We start from the raw sequence: 23,893 nt of genomic DNA on the forward strand, positions 1-23,893 counted from the left end.
TTTAGATCTTCCATTCACCTCTGTGCCTTGTATGTGTTTTCTTGCCTTACTGTACTGGCTAAAAGCACATGTGACTAGTGTACTGAACAGGAGTCCTTGCCATTTCCCCTTGCGGAGGGACAGTTGGCGATGTTTGCTTTAGGTTTTCTTGCATCCCCTTTACCCGAATACGGAAGTTGGAAGGGTTTTTGTTATGTGTGTTTTTTGGTCTCTTTTTTTTCCTCGTGTATCTCAAGTATCTATAACCTTGCCTGGTACTTAATAGGTGCTTATACGCAATCGAATGAATGATTGTGTGTATGAGATCCCGACAGGACCCCTCTCTTTTTCTCTTTTATCTTCACCTGAGGGTATGTGTATTGATTTTTAGAGAGAGAGGAAGGGAGAGAGAAGAATGTCGATGCTAGAGAGAAAGACCGATGGGCTGCCTCTCATGTGCGCCCTGACTGGCGACTGAATCCACAGCCCTTTGGTGTCCGGGACGCGCACCGAGCAGCTGAGCCCCGGCTGGGGCCCTGACGGGGTCTCTTGATTGATTGAGTGCGGGCTGTGGGCAGAGAGGCCTGGCCTGAGGAGCTGGAGGATGGAGTCTGTAGTGCGGACAGGGAAAGCCACGGGGAGCAGGTGCTCGCGGTGTTCGGGGCAGGTCGGGAGCTTAGATTCAGACTCATCGGGGTTGGAGCCGACATTTCCGCGTGTGAGAGCCGCTGTGGGCGGCAGTGCACAGATGCGTCTGCGGGGTGTGGGGGTGAGGGGGGCCGGGCCTGTGCGCGTCAGTAGCCTGCAGATGGAGCTTTAATGGCGGGGTGGGTTGGTCGTGACTAGTCAGATCTCGTTATGGATATGGTTCTGCCTCAGTGTGCAGTGAAGCCTTTTCGTTCAGGTGACTTTTATGGGAGAACCAAGTCTCGCTTCTTTCTTCAACCTGTTTTTGGTGTGTTTTATTTCTCATTTATGCAAAGGAACCAAAAAAAGAAAAACTGGCTATGATAGTCATTGTATTTAAGCACATTTTACATCATAATCTATATTTTACATCCTTTTGTATTTTTGATAGCTTTAAAACCAGAGGAGTTATTTCTGTGCATTTTAAAGTTTTAAGTATGCCTTTTATCTGATTGCCTTACAATAACAAAACTGTTTTTACACTGTATCTCAATATATATATATTTAATTTTTGATTTATTTATTATTTTTCTATTACAGTTGTCCCACTTTTTCCCCCGTTGCTCCCCCCACCCAGCCCACTCCTTCTCCCGCAGTCAGTCCCCACCTCGTTGTACATGTCTCAAAATACAATTTAAAATTTTGACTATTATCTGACAGTTCATGAGTTCAAAAGCATACTTTTCATTGAATAAGTAAGAGAAAAACAAGACATTTTTATTCTAATTTTATTATAACCATTTTCTTAGAAGGGATAAATAAGTTGTATTTATGATTTAAAGGTTCCAAAATAATTGTGTTATTCTTTTAGATGAAATTGCTAAATACATGGAAACAGTGAAATTACTGGACTATGCCGAGAAACCTCTTTATCAAAATTTACAAGACATTCTTTTGCAAGGACTGAAATCTATAGGAAGTAAGGACGATGGCAAACTGGAACTGGGCATTTCGGAGAATGGAGGTCTGAAAACAAAACCTGTAACAAAGGTGAATTTTGTTCTTGGATTACCCTTTGGACCTCCTGTGATTTTAATTGCGGCAAATACTAATTTTAGTAGAGTAAATCAGTATCTCAGTAAAGAAAATAATATTGTTTGGCAACTAGACATTTATCGCTTATCTAAAGGCAAGCTCTTTATGATACAGAAAAATACATAGAGGGTTGTAGAAAAGTGAATATTTATATATTTGTTGTTTCAAAAGAGTCTACCTTGGGGTGGTAATTCCTGGCCGAGGGATTCTGACAGGCAGTCAGCTCACAGCTGGTGCGCCCCCCTCCCAAGTCAGCCCTCGGACCGGTCTCCTCTCTCAGTCTCGTCTTGTTTGTTGGCGCGGTCAAAGCGTTTAATATTTGAAGATTGAAATTTGAAAAATCGCCATTTAAAAGTTCTCGTGTTTGTTGGTGTGGTTACTATGTAAACATGATTTTTTTGCTCTTTACTGAAATGTCATTATATTAAGCCATGTATATGCATATAAGGGATTCATTTTAGAAATGTTAAGAAATAATGAACTTTATGGTCAAAGTATTGTGCAGCCATGTAAATAACTCCTGGTATCACTTTAATATTTAGATTTTAGAGGTATGCATTAACTTTTTGGTTAATTATTGGTTATTTCTAATAATTATTGACGTTTCCTTTATACTCTGAAATTATTTAATAAAATGTGTCAGCTGCTTTGCTATGTAAAAGGAACACTGCTTGTAGAAGAAACGTGTTTGTACACCAGTCTTACCGTCATTAACTCTACAAGCTCCGGTAGATTCCCTTGGAAATTTCATATTCCAAACTATGAGAAAAGGTTAAAAACAGATTTTCTCTCTTTATGAAGCAGCAAATCAAAAGACTTTTATAATTCTTCCTAATTTACAAGGGAGATTGGAATTTTGAAAAGAATTCTTTTTGGCAAGTTTTTTGTGAGTCGCATCTGTTCAGTTTTGTGGTCAACAAGTGCGCTGAAACTTTGGAATGGAGGGGGTACAGTGGGGTCCTGCGTGCAGTTCCTCAGGAAGGTGGTGCATTTACAGTTCGCGTCCATGGCTAAACGTGCAGTGCACACCTTCACCCCCAGACAGAGTGCTTTCCCTTGTATTTATAGCTAGCTGCTGGACTGCTTTTCTCTCAAATTGTGCTGACTGAGAAGAAAAGATCCTTGTTGCGGTGAGGACTTGGCCGGCGCCATTCCCCCTTCCTCTGCAAACCGCTGTTTGGGCCTGTGTGCCGGGGACAGTTTGGTTTCTGAGGGTTGGCTGGCTTTACAGCTGAGTAGGCCAGCCTGCTGCAGAGCTAACATCTGTGACCTTGGAAATTTCTGTGTCCTTGGGTGGTTCAGAAGGCTGGAAATTTCCCGTTGGATCATTCCTACACGTAGAAAGCTTCATTAGGGGGAATGTATGAATACCAAGTTGAACTATAAGGAGTTTTCCTTTATTAGCTTCCTGCTTTATTTTGTTTTATTTTGTTTTCTCTTCATGGATGATGAAAGGCTACTCTGAGTATTAAAAAGAAATTAAAGTTAGGATTAGGTAAGATCATGAAGTTGCTTGACAGCCATGTAAGTGTAGGTGAGATATTAATTTTGTTGGCTTTTTGTCTTTTTGTTCGTGGAAGTGAAAGAGTTGGACCAGACAAGTTTCCTTCCTTCCTTCCTTCCTTCCTTCCTTCCTTCCTTCCTATTTATTAGGGTGAAATGGATTTGCAAAACCATACAGGTTTCAGGTGTGATCCTCATGAAAACATGATCTAGGCATTGCATTGTGCGCCCATCAGGCCAAGCAAAGTCTTCTTTCTTCCCCAGTCCCCCCTCACCCTTTGCCCACCCCACCGAGCCCTTCCCTCTGGCTGTCACCACACTGTTGTCTGCGTCTGTGGGTCATGTATATGTTTTTGGCCAGTCTCTTCACCTTCCTTCATTCAGACCCCCTCCTTTCCTCCTGACAGCTGTCCGTCTCTTCCATGTATTCATGCTTCTGTTTCAATTTTGCGTATCAGTTTATTGTGATCATTAGATTCCACACATAAATGAGATCTTATGGTGTTTGTTTTTCTCTGACTGGCTTATTTCACTTAGCGTAATGCTCTCCAGTTCCATCCATGCTGTTGAGAAAAGATTTGCTTTTTTACTGCTGCGTAAATGTACCACAGCATTTTTTTTCTTTTTCTTTTTTTGCAATTGACATAATCTTTTATTTATTTATTTATTTTTAGAGAGAGGGGAAAGGAGAAAGAGAGGGAGAGAAGCATCACTGTGTGGTTGTCTCTCACTTGTTCCCCCAACTGGGGACCTGACATGCAACCTAGTCATGTGCCCTGACTGGGAATCGAACCGGCGACACTTGGTTCGCAGGCTGACGCTCAATTGACTGAGCCACAGCAGCCAGGGGGATGTACCACAGCTTTTTTATGTACTCGTCTACTGAGGGGCACTTAGGTTGTTTCTAGATCTTGCCTGTTGCAAACAACACTGCAGTGAACACAGGGGTACCTATATTCTTTTGAATTGGGGTTTCAGGATTCTTAGGATATAGTCTCAGCAGTGGACTCACTGGATCAAAAGACAGTTCCATTTTAATTTTTTGCAGAAACTCCATTCCCTTTTCCACGGTAGCTGCACCAGTCTGCCTTCCCACGAACAGTACACAAGAGTTCCCTCTTTTCCACATCCTCGCCAGGACTTGCTTGTTGATTTTATTGATGAGGGCCATTCTGACAGGTGTGAGGTGATACCTCATTGTAGTTTTAATTTGCATCTCTAATGATTAATGACGTTAAGAATCTTGAAAATGAAATATGTCTATTATCTGTATGTCCTCTTTGGAAAAGTGTCTATTGCGTTTCTTTGCTTATTTTTTAATTAGATTGTCTTTCTGGTATTGAGTTATTTATATATTTTGGAAATTAACCTCTTATCAGATGTGTCATTGGCAAATATGTTCTCCCATACAATGGGTTCCTGTTTCATTTTGTTGATGGTTTCTTTTGCTGTACAGAAGAGTTTCAGTTTGATGTACGACCATTTGTTTATTTTTTTTCCTTAGGAGATATATTGGCAAAAATATTGCTACAAGAGATGTCTGGTACTTTACTGCCTATGTTCTCTAGGATTTTTATGGTTTAGTGACTTAGGGGGCACCCAGAAAAATCTGGAATTTATTTTTGAAAATTGTGTATTTATTCTTCATGTTTAAACTTCAGTCACCTTTAAAGTACTTTCCATTTTATGTAATATGCCTGTCAAGATGTTTTTTTCCCCCTCAAGACAGGTTTTGAACTTGTTGATTCTCATGCTTTTTAGTGCCGTTTTTGGGTCACCTCTTCCACATTGGTGGAACATTTCCCTTTAAGAATTTTTTTCATCCTGGGAAACAAAGAAATGTTGCTTAGGGTGTGATCGGGTGAGTAGAGAGGGTGGGACATGGGGGCCCTGCCGCTTTTGGTCAGAAACTGCTGAACGCTTAGCGTGGTATGGGCAGGTGCGCTTGTAAATCACCCATCATGGGATGGGCAAACTGTTGAGTCTCCAAAAAAAATTCACTGAAGCCGAACACAGCCTCTCACAGCAATGCCAGGTGCTGCGCTGATCCAGATGGGCTCCCAGGACACTGGCCTAGTGGGGGAGCCTGTCCTACAAGGGGCCTGCCCTTCAGAAGATAATTCTGTTTTTTTGGGGGGTGGGGGAGGCATGCATGTTTATGTCTTATACATTTTGAGTTTATTCTTGTGTATTGTAAGTTGGTGGTCTGTTTCATTTTTTTGCATGTACCTGTTTAATTTTGCCCAAAACCGTTTATTGAAGAGACTGTCTTTAGTCCATTGTATGCTCTTGCCTCCTTTGTCAAATATTAATTGACTAAAGGTATAGATTTAATTTTGGCCTCTCTCTTCCATTCCATTATACCTGTGGTAATGCCACTATTGGGCTGTTTTAATTACAATGGCCTTGTAATATAATTTGATATCAGGTATTGTGATTCCTCCAACTTTGTTCTTCTTTCTCAAGATTGCTGAGGCTGTTTGAGGTCTTTTTTGGTTTCATATAAGTTTATGGAATCTTTGTTCTAGATGCCCAAAATATGCCATTGGTATTTTAATAGGAATTGTGCTGAATCTGCAGGTTGCTTTGGGTTGGATAGACATTTTAATGATGCTATTCTTCCAATCTATGAACACGGTATATTCTTCCACTTATTTGTATCTTCCTCGATTTCTTTAATGTCCTGTAGTTTTCGGAACACAGGTCTTTTACCTCATTAGTTAAATGTATTTCTAGGTGCCTTATTTATTTATTTATTTATTTATTTATTGTTGCAATAGTAAATGAGATTGTGATTTTTAAAATTTCTCTTTCTGATAATTTATTATTGATTTATAAAAATGCTACCAGTTTCTGAATATTAATTTTGTATCCTGCTCTTTCGCCAAGTTCATGGCATTTTTACTTCCTTCTTTCCAATTTGGATGCCTTTTATTTCTTCTTCTTGTATGAGCGCTGTGGCCAGGACTTTCACTACTGTGTTGAATCAGAGTTGAGAGCGGACATCCCTGCCTTGTTCTTGGTCTTAAAGGGAAACACTTCTGGCTTTTGCCCATTGAGTATGACGTTGGCTGTCAGTTTGTCATATATGGCCTTTGTTATGTTAAGGCATGATCTCTCTATTCCCACTGTGCTGAGTTTTTATCATAAGTGGCTGCTGGATTTTATCAAATGCTTTTTCTGCATCTATCAATAGGATCATGTGATTTTTATCCTTCTTTAATGTGATGTGACACATTTATTGATTTGCAAATATTGTACCAACCTTGCATCCCTAGAATAAAACCCACTTGATCATGGTGTATGATCTTTTTAATATATTACTGGATCCGGTTTGCTAATACTTTGTTGAGGATTTTAGCATCTACGTTCATCTGCGATATTGGCCTATAGTTTTCTGTCTTTGTCGTGTCTTTATCTGGTTTTGGAATTAGGATAATGCTGGTCTTCTAAAACAAGCTTGGAAATCTTCCCTCCTCTTGAATTTCTTGGAATAATTTGAGAAGGATGGGTGTTAGTTCTTTTTTGAATGTTTGGTAGAATTTGCCTGTAAAGCCATTCGGTCCAGGACTTCTGTGTTGGATTTTTTGATTTCTGCTTCAATTTCACTAGTTGTAATCTGTCTCTGATTCTTCCTGATTCAGATTTGGAAGAGTGTATGTTTCTAGGAATTTATCCATTTTTTCCTGATGTTCCAATTATTTGGCATATACTTGTAGTATTTTCTTACAGTTCTTTGTATTTCTGTGGAGTCAGTTGTTACTTCTCTGCTTTCACTTCTGATTTTATTTATTTGGATCCATTCTCTTTTTTTTTTCTTGATGAGTCTGGTTAAAGGTTTGCCAATCTTGTGTATCTTTTCAAAGAACCAGCTCTTGGTTTCATTAATATTTTATATATATATTTTTTAGACTCTATTTTGTTTATTTCTGCTGTGATCTTTGTATTATTTTCTTCCTGCTACTCACTTTGGGCTTTGTTTGTTCTTTTTAAAGTTCTTTTAAGTGTACAGTTAGATTGCTTATTTGAGTTTTTTCTGTTCCTTGAGATAGGCCTGCAGTGCTATGAATTTCTCTCTTAGGATTGCTTTTGCTGTGCCCTACAGATTTGGGGTTGTTGTGTGTTCATTTTCATTTGTTTCTAGGTAATTTTTTATTTCTTCCTTGATCTCATTGTTAATCCCTTCATTGTTTAATAACATGCTATTTAGCTTCCATGTATCTGAATATTTTTGAGTTTTTTAATTGAGGTTGATTTCTAGTTCCATGCCATTATGATCTGAGGAAATGTTTGATATGAATTCAGTCCTCTGGAATTTGTTAAGGCTTACTTTGTGTCCTCACATGTGGCCTGTCTTCGAGAATGTTCCAGGTGCACTTGAAAAGAGTGTATATTCTGCTGCTCTGGGATGAAATGTTCTGCCAGTATCGATTAAATCCATCAGGCCCAGTGTGGTGTTTAAGGTTGCTGTGGCCTTCTTGATTTTTTGTCTCGAAGATCTGTCCGTTGATAACAGGGTGGTGGTGAAATTCCCTGCTATGACTGTGTTGCTGTTGCTCTCTCCCTCAATGTCCATCAAGATTGAAAAAATACATCTAGGTGCTCCTGTGTTGGGTGCATGTATGTTTACAAGGCTCATAGCCTCTTGTTGGGTTGATCCTTTTGGTATTACTCAGTATGTAGTGACCTTCACTGTCTCTTGTTTCAGCCTTCGTTTGGAAGTCTGTTTTGTCAGATATAAGTATTGCTACTCCAGCTTTTTTTTTCTCATTTTTTCGCATGAAATATTTTTTTCCAATCCCTTCATTTTCACTGCACGTGTATCTTTTGATCTGAGGTGATCTTCTACAGACTGTTTTTTTTTTAACTTTTTTTTTTTTAAGACCTAGAACTTTTTTCCCCAAATAAATGGTAAATACCACATATCTAAAACAAGTAAAAGCAGAGCTCCACTGACTGAGAAGTTAGGGGCTCCTTATGAAGAAAAACGTTCTCTTTGGAGAAATTAGTACTCATTTCATTTTTAGCAACAGGTATGTATGCAGGATGTCTTTTTTTCCTCTGGTTACCAGGAAGCTCGGAGCTAAGTATGATTCTATGATTATAGAAATTATAGTATTAATCCTTATAATTAGCATATTTGTTCACTCCTTTTTGTCACAATTTTTAAAGTTTTTTTCAGATTTATTATTCAGATCATTCATATATAAGTGGTAGTTTTTGTTTTTGAACCTATTCATTTCTTGGAAATTCATTTTTAGAATTGCAAAGGACCTTAGAGATCCTAATGTGATTATGCAAAGTCAAGCTTTGGAATTAAAGTGTCTTGACTGTCTTTTCATTATACATTGTATAAAGAACTGGCCTTTGGTTTTTTTGCCTCTCAAGATTTTTTATTCTCTTCCATCCGAACAGCTTTAAGTCTTATAACTGGTCTCCAATCAGTGCTTAGACTATTAGTAAATTATCAGTCTAAATGCAGCTAGCCGATCTGTCTTCCTGTTTCTAAATTGGAAGTGAGAAGCTGCTAATGAACTACATTTCAGCCTAGTGTATTTGAATACTTCAAAAATACGATGTGTGTTGTATATGTTAAAACCCTTTGAGATAAACCTCATTTGTTGAAGACGGTTAGCCATACTGCATTAAAAGAAAACTCCCTCTTAAGCTTTTGAGTTACTCTGTGCGTCGTACGGTACAGCCATACCCGGTCCTCCTAGGCTCCAGAGCGCGCCAAGCCCCGCTCTTGCTGCACTTTGACAAGAAGAAGGTGTTTCGGCGCTCGCCGTACTCCGTGCCCATCGGCTCCGGCACTCCTTACGGGCTCTGGAGTAAATTAACGACAAGCACCCGGGCGCCATTGTATCTTGGTTTTATTTACAAATGCAAGTAAAGGCACTTGTGAAACCTGGGATGGAATATGGCAGAATCCGAGATCAGCAGGGTCACTTGTGGAGCTGTTTTCTGCTCCAAGAGAACCGAATTAGTCAGCTCTTTGTATCTGCGGGTGTTGCTTCTGTGGATCTAACCAATTTCGGAGAGAAAGTACTAAGGAAAAAAGCCGCAGAAAGTTCTAAGAAGCAAAACCCTAACTTGCCACACGCTGAGCGCTACGCTGAGCCCACGTGACGGCAGAGACGCGTGGGCGTGCCCTGCGTAGCCTGTGTGCAGATAGGTTTATGTGTACAGCATCGCGCCCTTTTATACCCGGGCCTGGGGCGTCCCCTGATCTGAGCGTCCCCTGGGGCGGTCCTGGACCCATCCCTAAGCATCCCCCGCGTATGCCCAGGGACGAGTACATGCACTGTCCGAAGCCCAGCACGCTGACAGATAACGAAGTGAAGCGTTTGGATGTGATCAGGAGACGGAAGCTGGCAGCAGAATGCTTGGGATTGTACTCCGTGCCGTATCAAATGAATAATATACTTAGATACCTTTTTTAAAAAAGTGTCGTCGTCGTCGGCAGCCGTCCGTCTCGAGAGACGATGGTGTAGCTTCTTAAGAGTCTATCTGCACCGCCGAGAATGGTTGTGCAGTCCTACTTGGGAGTGACACGGTATCTGTCTCCTCCCGTGTTGAATCGACATCTTGCGATGACGCTGGAGTGTCCTCTCCAGTGAAGCTGAAGCTACAGAGCCTGGGCAGGGTGATATGGAGGGTCTGCTGTTGCCCATGCAGCAGACCCCCCCCCCCCCCTCTTCGCAGCTGAAGGGTCCAAGGGAAAGACGGAGTCAATACAGCTTGGCTTCAGGTGCGCCGCAGGAGTTGCCGGTGTTGACTACAACGTCAAACCGCCTTAGGGACTCCGGCTCCGGATTTTCTGTCGGGGTTTACTCCCTTAGCCTTTCCCCTGAAGAGGTATGCCGCAAGGCAGCGGAGGTTTTTTGGAGTCAGAGTTTTCCTTCTCTGATGTGCCCTGACTGGAAGATCGAACCAGCGACACTTAGCTCGCAGGCCGACGCTCAATCCACTGAGCCAAACCAGCCAGGGTCTTGGTAAAATACACATACCATAAAATTTAACACCTTAACCATTTTTTAAGTGCAAGGTCACTGATACTAAGCACCGTCACGTTGCTGTGCACCCGTCAGCACCGCCCATCCAGAACACTTCATCTTGTGAAGCAGAACCTCTGTCCCCAGGAAACACTAACGCTCCATTCCTTCTCCCCACGGTGCCTGGTGAGCCCCAGTCTGCTTTCTGTCTGAGTTTGACTGCTCTAGGTCCCTTATACACTGTTTGGCCTATTTCCCTGAGTATAACCGTCCCAAGGTTCATTTATCTTGTAGTATGGGTCAGAATTCCCTTCCTTATTTTACTTATTTATTTTTTAAAAGATTTTATTTACTTTTAGAGAGAGGGGAAGGGAAGGAGAGTCAGTGTGTGAGAGATACATCAGTTGCCTCTCATGCATCCCCAACCGGGGTCCTGGCCCACAACCCAGGCATGTGCCCTGAGCAGGGATCGAACTGGTAACCTTTTGGTTCTCAGGCCGGCACTCAATCTACTGAACCACACCAGCCAGGGCTCTTTTATTTATTTTTAAATTATTTTTCAGTGATAGTTGACATACAACATTATATTAGGTTCATGTATGCAGCATCGTGGTCAGACATTTGTACACCTTATGAAGTGTTCACCCCAGTAAATCTAATACCCATCTGACGCCATACATAGTGGCTGCCATATTATTGACGGATCCCCTACGCTGCGCTTTATGTCCCTTTGGATGTTTCTATAACTGGCAGCTTGCACTTAGATACTACTAAACTTGAAGGTTTTGGTTTTTTAAAAAACAAATAGATCACAGCCTGTAGACCATTGGCTCTCTCTGTGCAAACGACATGCATGTGAGGGCAGCTGAGCGGGAGACACCTGGCTGAAGCGCGGGTCAGTGAGAGTCCGTGCTTAGCCTGATGCACATGACACGCACAGGTGTCTATGACTTTCATTTCTACGTCATTTACCTGCAGGGAGATTAGAAACTCCTTTTTATTAAATAAGCTTGAAAACAAGATGAATGCACTGGGTTCTTGGGTAGAATTATTGGATGGCTCTCTTTATAATGAGCATTTAGAAATCTGCCCTCCTAAAACTGTAAAATGCATTTTCTCTTGTACAGAAGCAATCTAGCACTGAAATATTCCTCCTTAATTTTGGTCCGAGTGAACAAAAGTGTCTGTGTTTATTCCTGCCTAATGCATCACAAATCTGCTGACATGCTAACCTTGGAGTCCCGGCTGGCGTTAATCAGGCCCATGCACCGGCAGGAGAGACGGACCTAATGCACTCCATCAGTGCAGTTTGCATATGGAAGCGCTCGCAGGGGAGCTGCCCCGTGCCAGCTGAGGGTTACCTGCCCACTGCAGTTATTGTATGTAATTATCGAACCAATCTGTTCCACCCAGCAGGGTTTAGATGGTAATCATGAAGCAACCCTTTGGAAAAGAAAGATGTAAGGCACGTCCCCTTCTCTCATCCGTTACATGGTACAGCCACGTTACAGCTCTTTTTGAGAAGGAACACCTCCATATACAGATCTGCTAACTGAATGCTTTTCAGGTGTCCTGAGCTGTAGTGAGGCTGTTAGTTTTGTATTTGTGAAGCTTTTTCTTAGGAACATGGTGGGTATCTCTTGAGTTCTGACCTTCACAGCCACCTTGAGAATGTTTTGAAACAGTGGGGTAACTGTAGTACATAGTTAACAACATTCGCAGCCATTGGAGGTGTTAGAGGGACGCGGCTTGAGTCCGCTGCGCTCTCCCGCGCAGTTCTCTCTGGAACGGAAACCGTGGCCGCCATCAGGAAGGACGGGGGCTGCCCGCACGCACAAGTCCTGCAGCCAGGAAAGTGCTCGGACGAGGCTCAACCTGATGTTCTCGTTGGAATCCGAGACTGCGGGTGTTCTGATGCGTTGTGAGTCTGTGAAGTCTGCGGGAGTATCAGATGATTTCCTAGCCGATACAGACTTATTTTAGGCAACCCAGAGAAGCTTTGAGTTAAAATGTGCATTTTAACACATGCAAATTTGAGACTACATGGGATAAAGTTATATGAAAAATGCAAAGTTTTAAATGTATTACTAAGGTTGTCCTTCTATAGTTATACCTACATATAGAGATGTTAAGTGACTTAAAAAATACACAGGAATGAACTAGTTAGAAAATGGTGTGGTGAGGGAAAGTAATAAAAAGAAATTGAATGAACAGTTGGGAAGAATGGGTGGAGACAGAATATGAGCATTCACTTCTAAGTAACATTTAACTGGAAAAATAAATAGAAAATAGGGAAGACCTGAGAGAATGGTGGAAAATCCAACCTGTCCTTGAGATTTTAGGAGAACTATGTACTTTTAAGACCTTTCCTTTATAGTAAGGTTTATGGCTCTCTTAAACTTCTAATAAAAATATTCCAAATGAAAATATACTGCCCCCCCCCCCCCCCACAGACACATAATGTGAAATGAGTATCATTGGCCTCAGTGAGTGGTGATACCAAGTTTATAAAACACTTGGCTTTAAAAGAGAGTTTCTATATAATCAGCATGGAAAGTCAGAGGTGGGTGTAACAGGTGTACCCACTGTCCTGACCGACTTGAGTAGTTGAAGGCTCTCCCAGTCCGTGTTTTCCACCCCACTCCCCCTTCCCTTAGGTGCCCACCACCCTGAAGTTGTGTACAGTACCCCCTCCCCCGCATCTGCATTTCTCTTTCCTGGGTTTCCGTTACCTCCGGTCAGCTGCGGTCTGAAAATATTAAGTTGGAAATGCACAGCCCGTACGTTTTAGACTGTGTGCTGTTCTCAGCTGCACGGTGACATCTGCCGCCCTCCTGCCTGACACGTGCATCGCACTGTGGTCCGGCGTTCCCACCGTCCCTCAGCCACTCGGTAGCCGAGGTGATCAGCTTGACTGTCGCAGCGTGCAGCGCTTGTCTTCAGGTCACCCTGATTTTAATAACGGCCCCAAAGCGCGGAGCAGGGGTGCTGGCGACTTGGGGACCAGAGAGAAGCCGTGAGGTGCTGCCTTTCAGGGCAGAGCTGTGCATGCACAGGACAAAGTGTCGCAGGCTCTGTGTAGGATTTGGTACTATCTGCAGTTTCCAGACTCCACTGGGGGGCTCGGGGCGCATCCCCTTCAGAGGAGGGGGGACTGCTGTGTGTGTTTTGTATGTTTTGGTGCAGCACACCTGTATAGATTCATATATGTACTAATAGACAGTAAGTTTGCATGAGTGTTTCTTTGACCATGAGATCACATCTCTCTCTTTCTCTCTCTTTAAATTTTCATGTGTAAGAAGCGGAAGAGAGAAACTGAGCAGAGCTCAGAAGCGAGCGTGGAAGACATGGCGTGCTCAGACGCACAGGCGGGGGCCATGCAGACCCGTAAGTTGACCAGTCTTGCCTCTTTTTCCGAATGTGAACGCAGATTTCCTTTCCTTTCACTGAATCTGGGGTTAACTATTTGGGTCGCCACACTGAGGTTTTATGGTAAGATGTTGCAGGAGATCTTACGTTTGTGTCGTGTCTGTCACAGCGTCTTCTGTGCACAGTGTCTTACTGGGACCGGGAGCGTCTCTCGTGCAGCTGTGCAGCCCGGACACCGCGTGGCAGAGCTGCTGAGAGAGGGCCGGGCCGGCCTTGGCCTCTGCGCTCGCAGGCCCGGGGAGGGGCCCGTGGTCCCCGTGCGCCCGCCGCGCCCGGCCCCGCTTGCCCGCGCTGCCTGGTCTTTCCCCACAAGAGGCGGCCCTCCTCTCTCAGTGAGTTAGGGCGCGAGGAGTCAGAGCGTCGAATCACTGGTTTTCAAAGCTCCGGAAGCAGTAGGCAAGCGGGAAAGCCATCAGACGCCGCGCTCGCCGTGCGGACCGCACCTCGGGGGGCAGTGGTTTTAGGGCTCTGCTGGTGGAGGCCGCCGTGCACGGGCGGGGCTGGGGGCGCCCAGTCTGGCTCATAAACGCCGGTCTGTGGGTGACCCGGAAAGGGAGGAGTGCCCGTAAGAGACGGCTCACTGGCCCATGAAGGGAGACTCACTGTGGCCGCAGACCCGCTTCTCCGCTGTCTCTGGTTTTGGTGGGGAAGGCGCCCGTGGGCAGGGGGCTGTGACGGCGGCGATGTCCCCGCCGAGTCGGCGCCGTGCTGTGCCTCCCCTGGGCGGGGCTGCGCCCGCCGGTGAGCGAGACGTGCGGCTGCCGCAGACAGTCACCTCTGCCCTGGTTGTCTCAACGTTTCCTTCGTTATCCAGCGGATGGAATAGCCTCGGTTCGTCTGAACTGACCCAGGAGAGCGGTTGGGCTGTCTCAGGGGCGGGCGTGTGGCTTCAGTCTGCAGGCTCCAGGTTCTGAAGTCGTCCCGGCTCCTTTCTGCCGGTCCCCGTTCCTGCTGGGCGCACAGTGGGGCGTGGGGACACGCGGGCCCCTCCTGACCGCCCGGAGCCGCTGCGGCCTGAGCTCTGCTCACTGGGCGCCGGAGGCCTTCGCTTTGATGCACCCATGGTCTGAAATTTGACCCTAATTACAGAAAAGGTTTTTATACCTAAAATTTTAATGGAAGGTCCTTATACATATAGTTTTCACTGTGAGAAAATGTTAATATTTTTGTTTTACTTAATGACAAAAGGAGAGTAGCTCCCATTGTTAATTTAAGAACAGATTTTTTTTTGATATAAAAATGTGAATAATCAGATTCTCCCTTATTTACATAACCTCTGAGTTGCTTTACTTAAATACTGTTTATTTTCCCATTGTAATATATTTTTTTCCCTAAAATGTAAGACTAGTTAAGGAATTTTTCTATGTAAATATTGAAAAATGAGAGAAATATCTCCTGAGATGATAAAATATTATTGCTTCTATAGCAAAAAACCAAACAAACAAAAAACCCAAAGGGTCAGGAAAGTGTATAAATCTGTATTTATCAGTTTAAAGTAACTTGAAGAAAGCACACTATTACATTTGAATTTTTAAGGAACAAATATGTAACCCGGTTCAGTGAGTTCTGTTTTAGAGCCTTAAGAGTTTGTGTCATGAATGTGTCTGAAGAGTGGTTACCTCACCCAGCAGCTTTAGAAATGTCAGTTTCTTCATTAACAATTTTATTTTCAAACACAATTTAAGGTTTACAATATGGTAAGAGATTTTTCTCACTGTGTGATCTTTTAGAATGCTGTGCCTAGCAAAATGGGAGCAACTTCCCTTTAATATCTATTTAGACCATTTTAAAAACGTGTATAATTTTCTTGATACACCTAAACTCATTTTGACTAGTTGGGGGTCTATTGTGTAAGAACACATTCTGAAAGCTTTCAAAATGTGTATTGTGTGGGTTTTCTCAAAGAAAGAGAGGAGGTGATGGGGTGGTTTTCAGGAAGAACAGTGGCCTCTAATCCTTTTATTTTTATGCAAGGCATAATTTTTACCAATTGAGAAAATTTGGTTATTTGCTGCAAATAATTTCTTTCCTCTACAAAATGATAAGCCTTAAAAAAAGCATGTGTATTCTGGCATTTCAAAACCATGCCAGTATTTCAGAATTGGACTAAAAATTAGTTAGTGTAGCTATGATATTCATGGCTGGTATACTTGTACTTTGGCTGTTCATAGAATGGACAGTTTACAACCCTGTTCTCGTTGGTGTTCTTTATTTTTGAAGTACCTTGGATTTTGGGCCGTTCTTGAGGATTCTTTGAGGAAAGCATGATCTGTATTTATCTCTTGAATATCTGTGGTCTATTCAAGAAAGAGATATTTGAAGGACACCCCACGTAGACATTTCCCACTTATTTTTTTCCTTCGATATTATAAAATCATAGAGTATCCCCAGACTTCACATTCTGTTTTTCAGGTACTAAATTTTACACATACTAGTTTTGTGATGTGAACTTTACCAGTAGTAGCATGTTACGAAAATGAGTCTATATTTTTAAAAAGATAAGAAGAGAAGTAAATTTTTCTGCAGCAGTCAGAATCGATTATTAGGGAAGTGGACTTGATATACGCAGAAAAGTGTCTAAGTTGCATAATACTGATTATATAATAAATTCCAGGTGGTGATGGCATTGACTTTAACTCTAGATTGAAGGGGATGAGCTGCAATGGCATTTAATTTGAGTAAAATGTCAAATGAGGACATTGATGAAGCAATAGTACTTGAACATAGCTGTAGTCACGGTTAACTTTAGTGTTCTTAGCATGTAACTAGATTCAGAATTTATTGAAAGGGAGGTGTGCTATAGTAATGATTATTGACCTTGAACTTGTGATACCATTTTGCCAGTGTTGGAAGATCACAACATTTTCAGTTTTCTGTGCCAAATTAATTCCAAAATTCTTGACATAAACGCATAAAACTCTACCATGGGATGCTTTAAAAAAAGGCCATAGCACAAAAATTGAAGAAAGAACTCAAAAGTTTAAGCCAACCATAGTTACAGGCTATACCTTTGAGTGGCAGGAAAAAGATAGTCGTGCATGTTTGGAATGTGCTTTTGATTCAGCGCAGCGCTTCTGAAGCGTTTCCACCGCACGTCACACGTAGATTAATTACCAGAATTCTGCAGCACACCAGAAATACGTGTTTTGCTGATGGAACCCCAAAATAGGCACAATTTTGATTCATTCGCACTGGATGGCGGTTGTCCTTTTTTTATTGGCCTGTCTAGGGGAGAAGTGGTCAGTGCCCCTGACCACACAGTCGGGTAGGGCTCGCTTTAGAGATGCTCGCAGCGCCCTGGCTGGGAATCGCTGGTTTCGTTAGTGCATGGCGGTTGCATAGAAACTAGAGCTTGGAAAAATAAAAACACACACACTGATTTTTAAACTGATCTTCCAGTTAAGTGACTAAAGAAATCTGTAATCAGAAAACCTTTAGACCTTTATTTTTAGACATGTGTTGTAGACATTTTGTCCTAGATTCAAAGAATGTTTTGTACATTTAAGAAAGGAAGTATTGATCTCTTTGTAGCCTGGTGTGTTCATTGATCGATCACGGGCTACTGCGCGGCCCCGCACACTGGCAGAGCGCAGTGCTAGGCATCGTGATCAGACTGCAACGTGTCCTTCTGACTCTGCCCTGGGGATGGGGGTTGGGGACAGTCTCCTTGGTGAGGCAGAGTTCCCGTGTCCCCAGTAAAGAGTCCCTGATTTGTTCCCACCAACCCGGGGACGGTGGCATAGAGCTGTCACAGGTTACGTAGACCAGTCTCAGATGTGATGCTCTTCTAGAAGGTGCTCAGTTGGGACCTGCTTAATTCCTAGTGGCAAAACTGTTTGTGAATAGGCCCGTGCTCTCCCGCCCAAGCAGTGTAGGTGACAGGTTCTAAGAGGCCACACGACGGTGGGGGACTGACTGTGGGAGCGGGGGGTGGGCTGGGTGGAGGAGGGCAAAGGGGGAAAACTTGGGACAACCGTAATAGCATAGCAATAAAAATAAGTAAAAGGCTACACATTTAGAATAAAATGTCTTGCTTCTCTTTTTCATAAGATGCATAACCTCATCAGTTTCCCCAAGGAGTGAATACTTATCCTGTTGCTGTAGTTTATATCAGGGTTAATATTTTAAATTATACAATAAGATTTTTTGGGAGAAATATTGTGTTTCAGGAGCACTGTAAATTGGGTATATTTTGCCAGTGGAAGAGTTTTGATGGAACTTAAAAGGTGGACTTTGTTGGCATATATTTTGACATACTAAAAAAAAGATACAGTTTGCTAAAATTTTCAGGATATTAACAGCAAATACCTTTGTGTATGAATTTTGTCTCCACAAATCATTGTGGTCAATAAATTAAAAATATTAATAACTATGTATGGAAATACTTAATTTTTTTGCTTTTGTAAATGAATGATTAATATTTTAAATTTCTTTATTTTTCTCTTCAAGGTTCAAAAGGGAGAAAGAAAATCCAGAAGTAAATCGCATGCTGTGAACCAGTTTTCTTTTTTCCTTTCATTTGACTCTTTCTTCTTTTTCTGTCTTAAGTGTTTTTATGTGAGTCGTGTGTAGAGGTAACAGGAAAATACCTGTGTCTTTGAAAAACAATTTTTGTATTAAATGCTTTGTACAATTTATTAAAGGCTAACTTATAAAACTTCAAAACCTCCAGGTTGCATATACTCTTTAGGCTGGCCCGCACGGCTGTGGGGAGGGTCTGGGTACCTGCGTAAAACCACTGTGCTTCGCGCTTGCCAGTCGCCACGTGTTCCCCAGAGTCTGTAACATGTTTGACCAAATCCTTCTTTTAAACGAAATCTGAAGCTTAAAATAAAGCAATCTTTTTGCCTGATGCAAATACAGTTTGTTGTGGCCATAAGTTTGGTTTGTACTGATTTTGTTCAGTTCCACAGCATCTCTTAAGCATCTCTCTGTATGAAACGAGACGTGCAAAGAAGGAAAAGGATGTGAAAGATGAAGTGGAGTAAGAATTGTATCTGCGACGGGTCAGATGTACGTGCTTGGAAGTTAAATCATGTAGGACTTATGTGGGGGTGCACTTTGGGAAGAAGGCAGGCGGGGATTTCTTTTAAGGAAATCCTGGGAAGGGTGTCTCTTTGTCTGTCTGTCTTTCTAATTTGTATATCTCAGTCTCTGTCTCTATATTTTACAGATTATTCTTCTTAAAAGTTTCATTTTTTGTTGCATGTGTTTGTATAGTAAACCAAACAGTTGAGAGTTTTGGTGATTAGGAATTTTAAGATGTGGACTTTTTATAGTTGCCCTGGGAACAGAAGCTTGGAATTTAAACCTTTATGAACAACCTCAAGATTTACTTTGTCGGAGCGTCTTCTGAGACAGGACTGATTCTCTGAATGGTGACGCGCCTCGCTGCTGTGTCCTGTGCAGGGCTGGGTGACGTGCAGATGCGCTGTGTTTAAATGTTGAAGCCTGTATTTTAATATGTGTTCAAAATACAAGTAGTACATTAAACTGGTGATTTCCTGTACTTTTTACGACAAGAATAATTCGGTATTCCAGTTTTTAAAACAAGTCGATCTGAAGAAAATATTAAGAGGATGGGCGGGGTGTAGACAGATCAGAAATCGTCCAGGCTGTACCAGGCGTGAGCCACTCCGGAGCACACAGACTGTGACTTGCGTGCCAGTGCGGACACTTAGTTGTCCCGTGGGGCGCTTAGCCCCGTAGTGGTCAGAGGCCGAGAGTGCAGCGCAGACCTGCAGGCTTTCCTTTCAAGGTGAGTGTCGCTGCGTCCCGGGGCTCCGTGTGATTGCAGGCCGGAGAACTCGGCTGTGGGCGAGACCCCTGCCGCCTGCAGAGTGTTGGGTTCTGGAACTCATCCGTGTCACCACGGTCCCAAGTTTATCTGGAGCACCCGGATCCGCTCTCGAGTTCTGTTTCAAACACACTGACGCCTAAGATAGGATAAAATGCGTGTCGTGTGGTTTTGTGTATATGCCTCCGCCGTTTTTATTTTTCAAAACACAAAGTCATGGCAGAAACTGTTGGTTAAGTATTAGGGAGACAAATACTTCCTCACATGCTGTTTTTAACAAGTGCTGGCGTTTTCTTGAATGTTACTCTGTTGACGGGGCCGGAGTGGGGAGAACCGGGGGCCACAGCAGCCCGAGCGGCCCCGCAGCTGCACGCCGTTCTGCTGGGCTCCCTGCCTGCCGTGTGCTGGCGCTTCTTACTGCGCCCGCCTTTTAAGTTAAGTCATCTTCCTGTCATCCGGTCTTCTTCTTCTTTCTTTCTTTTTTTTACTTTTTTCAGTCCTACACTTACTCTGTTTATCTTGCATTGTTTTTACTTTCTTCCCCGACCCCGCGTTCAGTGGGTTTTGCCACGCTTCTCTCACCCTTTGCGGGTCAGCCGCCACATCTGGTGTGTGTTCCTTACACCGCTTTGTCACCTGCTCTGCCGTTTTCTCGGGCCTGTTGTGGACCGACACACCTGTGCCGCTTCTCTTCCTCACACAGCAGGATCATGGGCGCTCTGTGTTTTCTAGAAAGCCACCAGCACATCCTGGCGACAGACAAAGCCGTGTAGTGAGAGAGCTTCGAGATGTTCTTCAGAAGTCATCTCTTAAGACAAATAAAATGGGAATGGGCCAGAGGCGTAGGACCCAAGTTATTTCTCTGAGTTACTAACTTTAGTGTGTCTGTAGAGACCTGAGTTGCATAGCAATGAATTAGTGGTGGAAATATTAATAGATTACGTGCATTTGGTGAGTGTGTGTGTGTCTAGTTGAGCATTCTATGCCTGTTTATACTTTGAAATTCTATTTTTAGTGTTAATTTAGTGTTCTGGTTATCAATATGTATTAATAAAACATGGTCTCAGTAGAAAATTTGGAACATACAGAGAACTGTCAGAAGACAAACTAGCCATGCAGCCACCACCACAGACAGCTGCTATTGTTTGACACATTTTCTTCTAGTCTTTTTAGACATTTTTATCTTTATATAATTATTATACTTTATATAAAGCTTTATAGTCTGCTTTTAAAGCTAACATTAAACACATTGCATGTTATTATAGATAAAATTGACAAATATAACTTTTATGTTTCCCTAATATTTTCTTATAGATTCATGATACTCTCATGACCATTTCTCTGATATGGGACATTTGTTTTCAGTGTTGCAAGAGTATGAGCATTATTCATGAACAAAGTTGGGCAGAAATCTCTTTCCACATGGATAAACATGTCTTTAGATTTTCCAAAGGGAACCACTTGGTCAAGGACTAGAAGACTGGGAGAAGGCTACTGGCCCATAGTGACAGGTTGCTTTGCAGAAATCCATCACTTAGCACTTGCCAGTAAACCAGGGTGCTGAACTTCATTTCTTCATTGTTGAGTATTACTAATTTTTATAATTAGATAGCATAAATTGTTTTAATGGCTAGTGAACCTGAGCAGTTTTTATTTGTGAACTGCTTATTGTGATCTCTCTTTGGTGTGTGTGCTTGTACCGTTTGAATAGTAATAATTTTAACCGTTTGCCGTGTTTGTTGCTGACTTTTTCTGGTTTATTTTTTATTGGTATATTTGTTTTTATGAGGTTTGATTTTTATAACTTAATCTGTTGATCTTTTTTATTGTAAATTCTGCCACTGGTTTAAAATATTTTCCATCCTGTAATCAGAAATATTTAACATAATATATTTTTTATTTTTTTGTTTTAATACTTCTAAATTTTTAATTCATGTGACATTTATTTTGGTGTGTGCTCACGCCATGAGGTAAGAATTGCAATGGATTTCTTCCCCAAATAGTCCACCAGTAGCTTCAGTATGATTTGTTAAATAAATTCTTTTTGCCACCTGCCTTCCACCCTGGTGTGTGATGTCTGCTTTATTACATATTAAGTTCTTATACCACCAGGGTCTGTTTCTGGACTCTGTTCGATTTCATCGATCTGTCTGTTCTTATGCCCACACCATGCCGATTTAATTAATGTCATTTAACTTATTACTATTTATTTATTGCCCAAATTACGTTAATAGGAATCAAAATGAAAGAAAAAATTTAGACTCTCATCATCAGAACAAAATTCAGACTCATGTATTTTTTAGTCCTGTTTCATGCCTGCTTAATTTTTCATAGTTAAAACAGTTGCATGGATAGTTCTGTGGTTTTTGTTTTTTCCTTAAAATTCACAGATTATTCTATATTCCTCATTTATGAAGCTCTATAAACTGTAAGATACACTGAAGTACTACTATTGAGAAGGGGTTCTCCAATAAACATGTCCCCGTCCCCCCCCCGCCCCCCCGTCCCCCCCGTGCAATGATTCTGTGCAGCAGAGCACTGATCATTCGGGGGGCGTTCTGTAAGCAGAAGGCTCGCCATTGTCACGGTGCTGAGCATGTGTTATTCAGCCGTTACTGCGGTAACATTTTGTAATTTATGACTCCTGTTCCTAGATTTTTGTAATTTAGTCATGAAATTACCTGAGAAATTTCTGCATTGAACAAATCAGTTTTATTTATAAACCACTGCAAATGATCTCCGAAAAAACTGTTTTGACCTTTAAGTTCAACATTTATTACAAGTCTGAATCATCAAAATCATGAGCGGAGATGATCCATGTACTCTTTGTGCCCAGAGCGCGGAGACTGGACGGGGTTTTGGAGGTGTGAATCCAGAGTTTGGAGGGGAGGGGGTAGGATGCTGTCCAGAAATCTGTTCCTATTTTTCTGTAGGTTGTCTTTCTGCTTCCGATATATTTTAGACGCACGTGAAAGTGGTCACACTTAGGTAAATGGACACCTGATTAACACCCGGGCTGTAGCTTGTTGAAAAACTGAGAAATCGCAGTATTCAATACTTCTGACTGACAAAACATCTTACTTGGTACAGAGGTTCATGATGGTCCTTCTTGGTGTCATGCTCAGGTGTGAGAGATGCTTCTGCACGCATTCTGTGACTCCTCGTGAGGGTCCCGTGAATGTTAGTACTTAGAAGGCGCGGCGAGGCAACGGGAGGGTCTGCTGGCCCTGCGCACGGTGGGCTTCCAGGGCTGTGTGTCACGGGGCGAGTTGCAGCCGGGAGGCCCACGCGGGTTCCGTTAGATTTCCTGGTGGAAAAGAGAGTAACGCAGTTCACTTCCTGAAGTCTTGTAGATAGGTAAATGTGCCTTCAAGGGCCCTAAGAAGACCTTTATGTGCTGGGCATAGCACATGCCCACCCCCACCCCCAGTAAAAGCTTTGTGATCGTTTTGGTGCTAACGCGTGGGTCAGCCCCCCTGGAGAAGGATTCCGCACGACCTGATCTGGTGAACCCTAGTTGCAGAGGTGTCTGCTCTCTACAAGAGCCCAATAGCCTTCCTCTCTCCCGGCCGGCCCCCACGTTTCTAGTCAAAAAAGCCTTCGCAGAACTTACCCCACCGCTGTACACTTTAGAGAAGGGTCCTTTAGACATTTTTAAAGATAAACATACAGTCACTGTTTTTCCCCTTATTTTTACTTTTTATTTAATTATTTTAATCCTCACCCAAGGGTGTGTTTTTTCATTCATTTTTTTTTTTTTTTTTTAGAGAGGAAGAAAGAGAGTCATTGATTGGTCACCGGGACTGGGGATTGAACCCGCAACCTGGGTGTGTGCCCTGACCCGGAAATTGAAACCCACGACCTTTTGGTGTAGGGAACAACGCTCCAACCAACTGAGCCACCTGGCCAGCGCTCCCTTTTAGAAAAGCTTCTAACCAAGCTTTTGAAAGAAGTTGTCTGTGTCCCAGGTGCTGCAGCCCCCCAGTCAGTCTGATATGTCATCCAGGTGTTCAGGAAGCAGAGGTGACTGAAATGACACCACGTGATGTTCAAGGCCCGGCCCTGTGGGGGTCGGGGAAACCACAGCCTGCAAGGACACAATTCGAGGTCAAGGATCTGAAACACCCGCACTTCCCAAGGAACCGCAATGCACACAAATGTTTGGGAGGGAGGGTCAGGCTGAGCGAACAGCCATCATAATACCCGATTGGTCTTTTAGCAGCACAATTGGGGGGAAATATGAAACTTCAAAACGGTGGGATTTTTTGGGGGGTGCGTTATTGTTGCTACCCCATTTGAATGAAAAGTCCCTGACAAAAGAAGCAGGCTGCCTTTAGACTGCATTTACTGCTCTTGATGACTCCAGTTGTGTGTAAATATTAGAAAACAGCAGGGTCCTGCATTCCAAGAATCACTTGAGCAGTGTCACGAAGACAAGTGTCCTTACTGGTATTGTAGTCATACTCCC

General features: G+C 42.7%; 1 protein-coding gene across 2 annotated transcripts in view; it reads left to right on the forward strand.

Annotated features, from left to right (window-relative positions):
- VRK1 (VRK serine/threonine kinase 1) overlaps positions 1–23,680 on the forward strand; it is a 42,574-nt gene extending 18,894 nt beyond the window's left edge. The window contains exons 10-12 of one of the 2 annotated variants that reach the window (XM_090271373.1): positions 1,478–1,656; positions 13,499–13,586; positions 23,193–23,680. In XM_090271373.1, coding sequence (XP_090127499.1) covers positions 1,478–1,656; positions 13,499–13,586; positions 23,193–23,215 — 290 coding nt within the window. In that variant the 3' untranslated portion in view covers positions 23,216–23,680. Of the gene's footprint in view, positions 1–1,477; positions 1,657–13,498; positions 13,587–18,077; positions 18,491–23,192 lie in introns of those variants that run through there. The other variant, XM_090271372.1, reaches the window with a different exon arrangement.
- The last annotated feature ends 213 nt before the right edge of the window (positions 23,681–23,893 follow it).

This window comes from Furipterus horrens, unplaced genomic scaffold, assembly GCF_987537825.1.
Source record: "Furipterus horrens unplaced genomic scaffold, mFurHor1.1.pri manual_scaffold_3, whole genome shotgun sequence".
Taxonomy (NCBI): Eukaryota; Metazoa; Chordata; class Mammalia; order Chiroptera; family Furipteridae; genus Furipterus; species Furipterus horrens.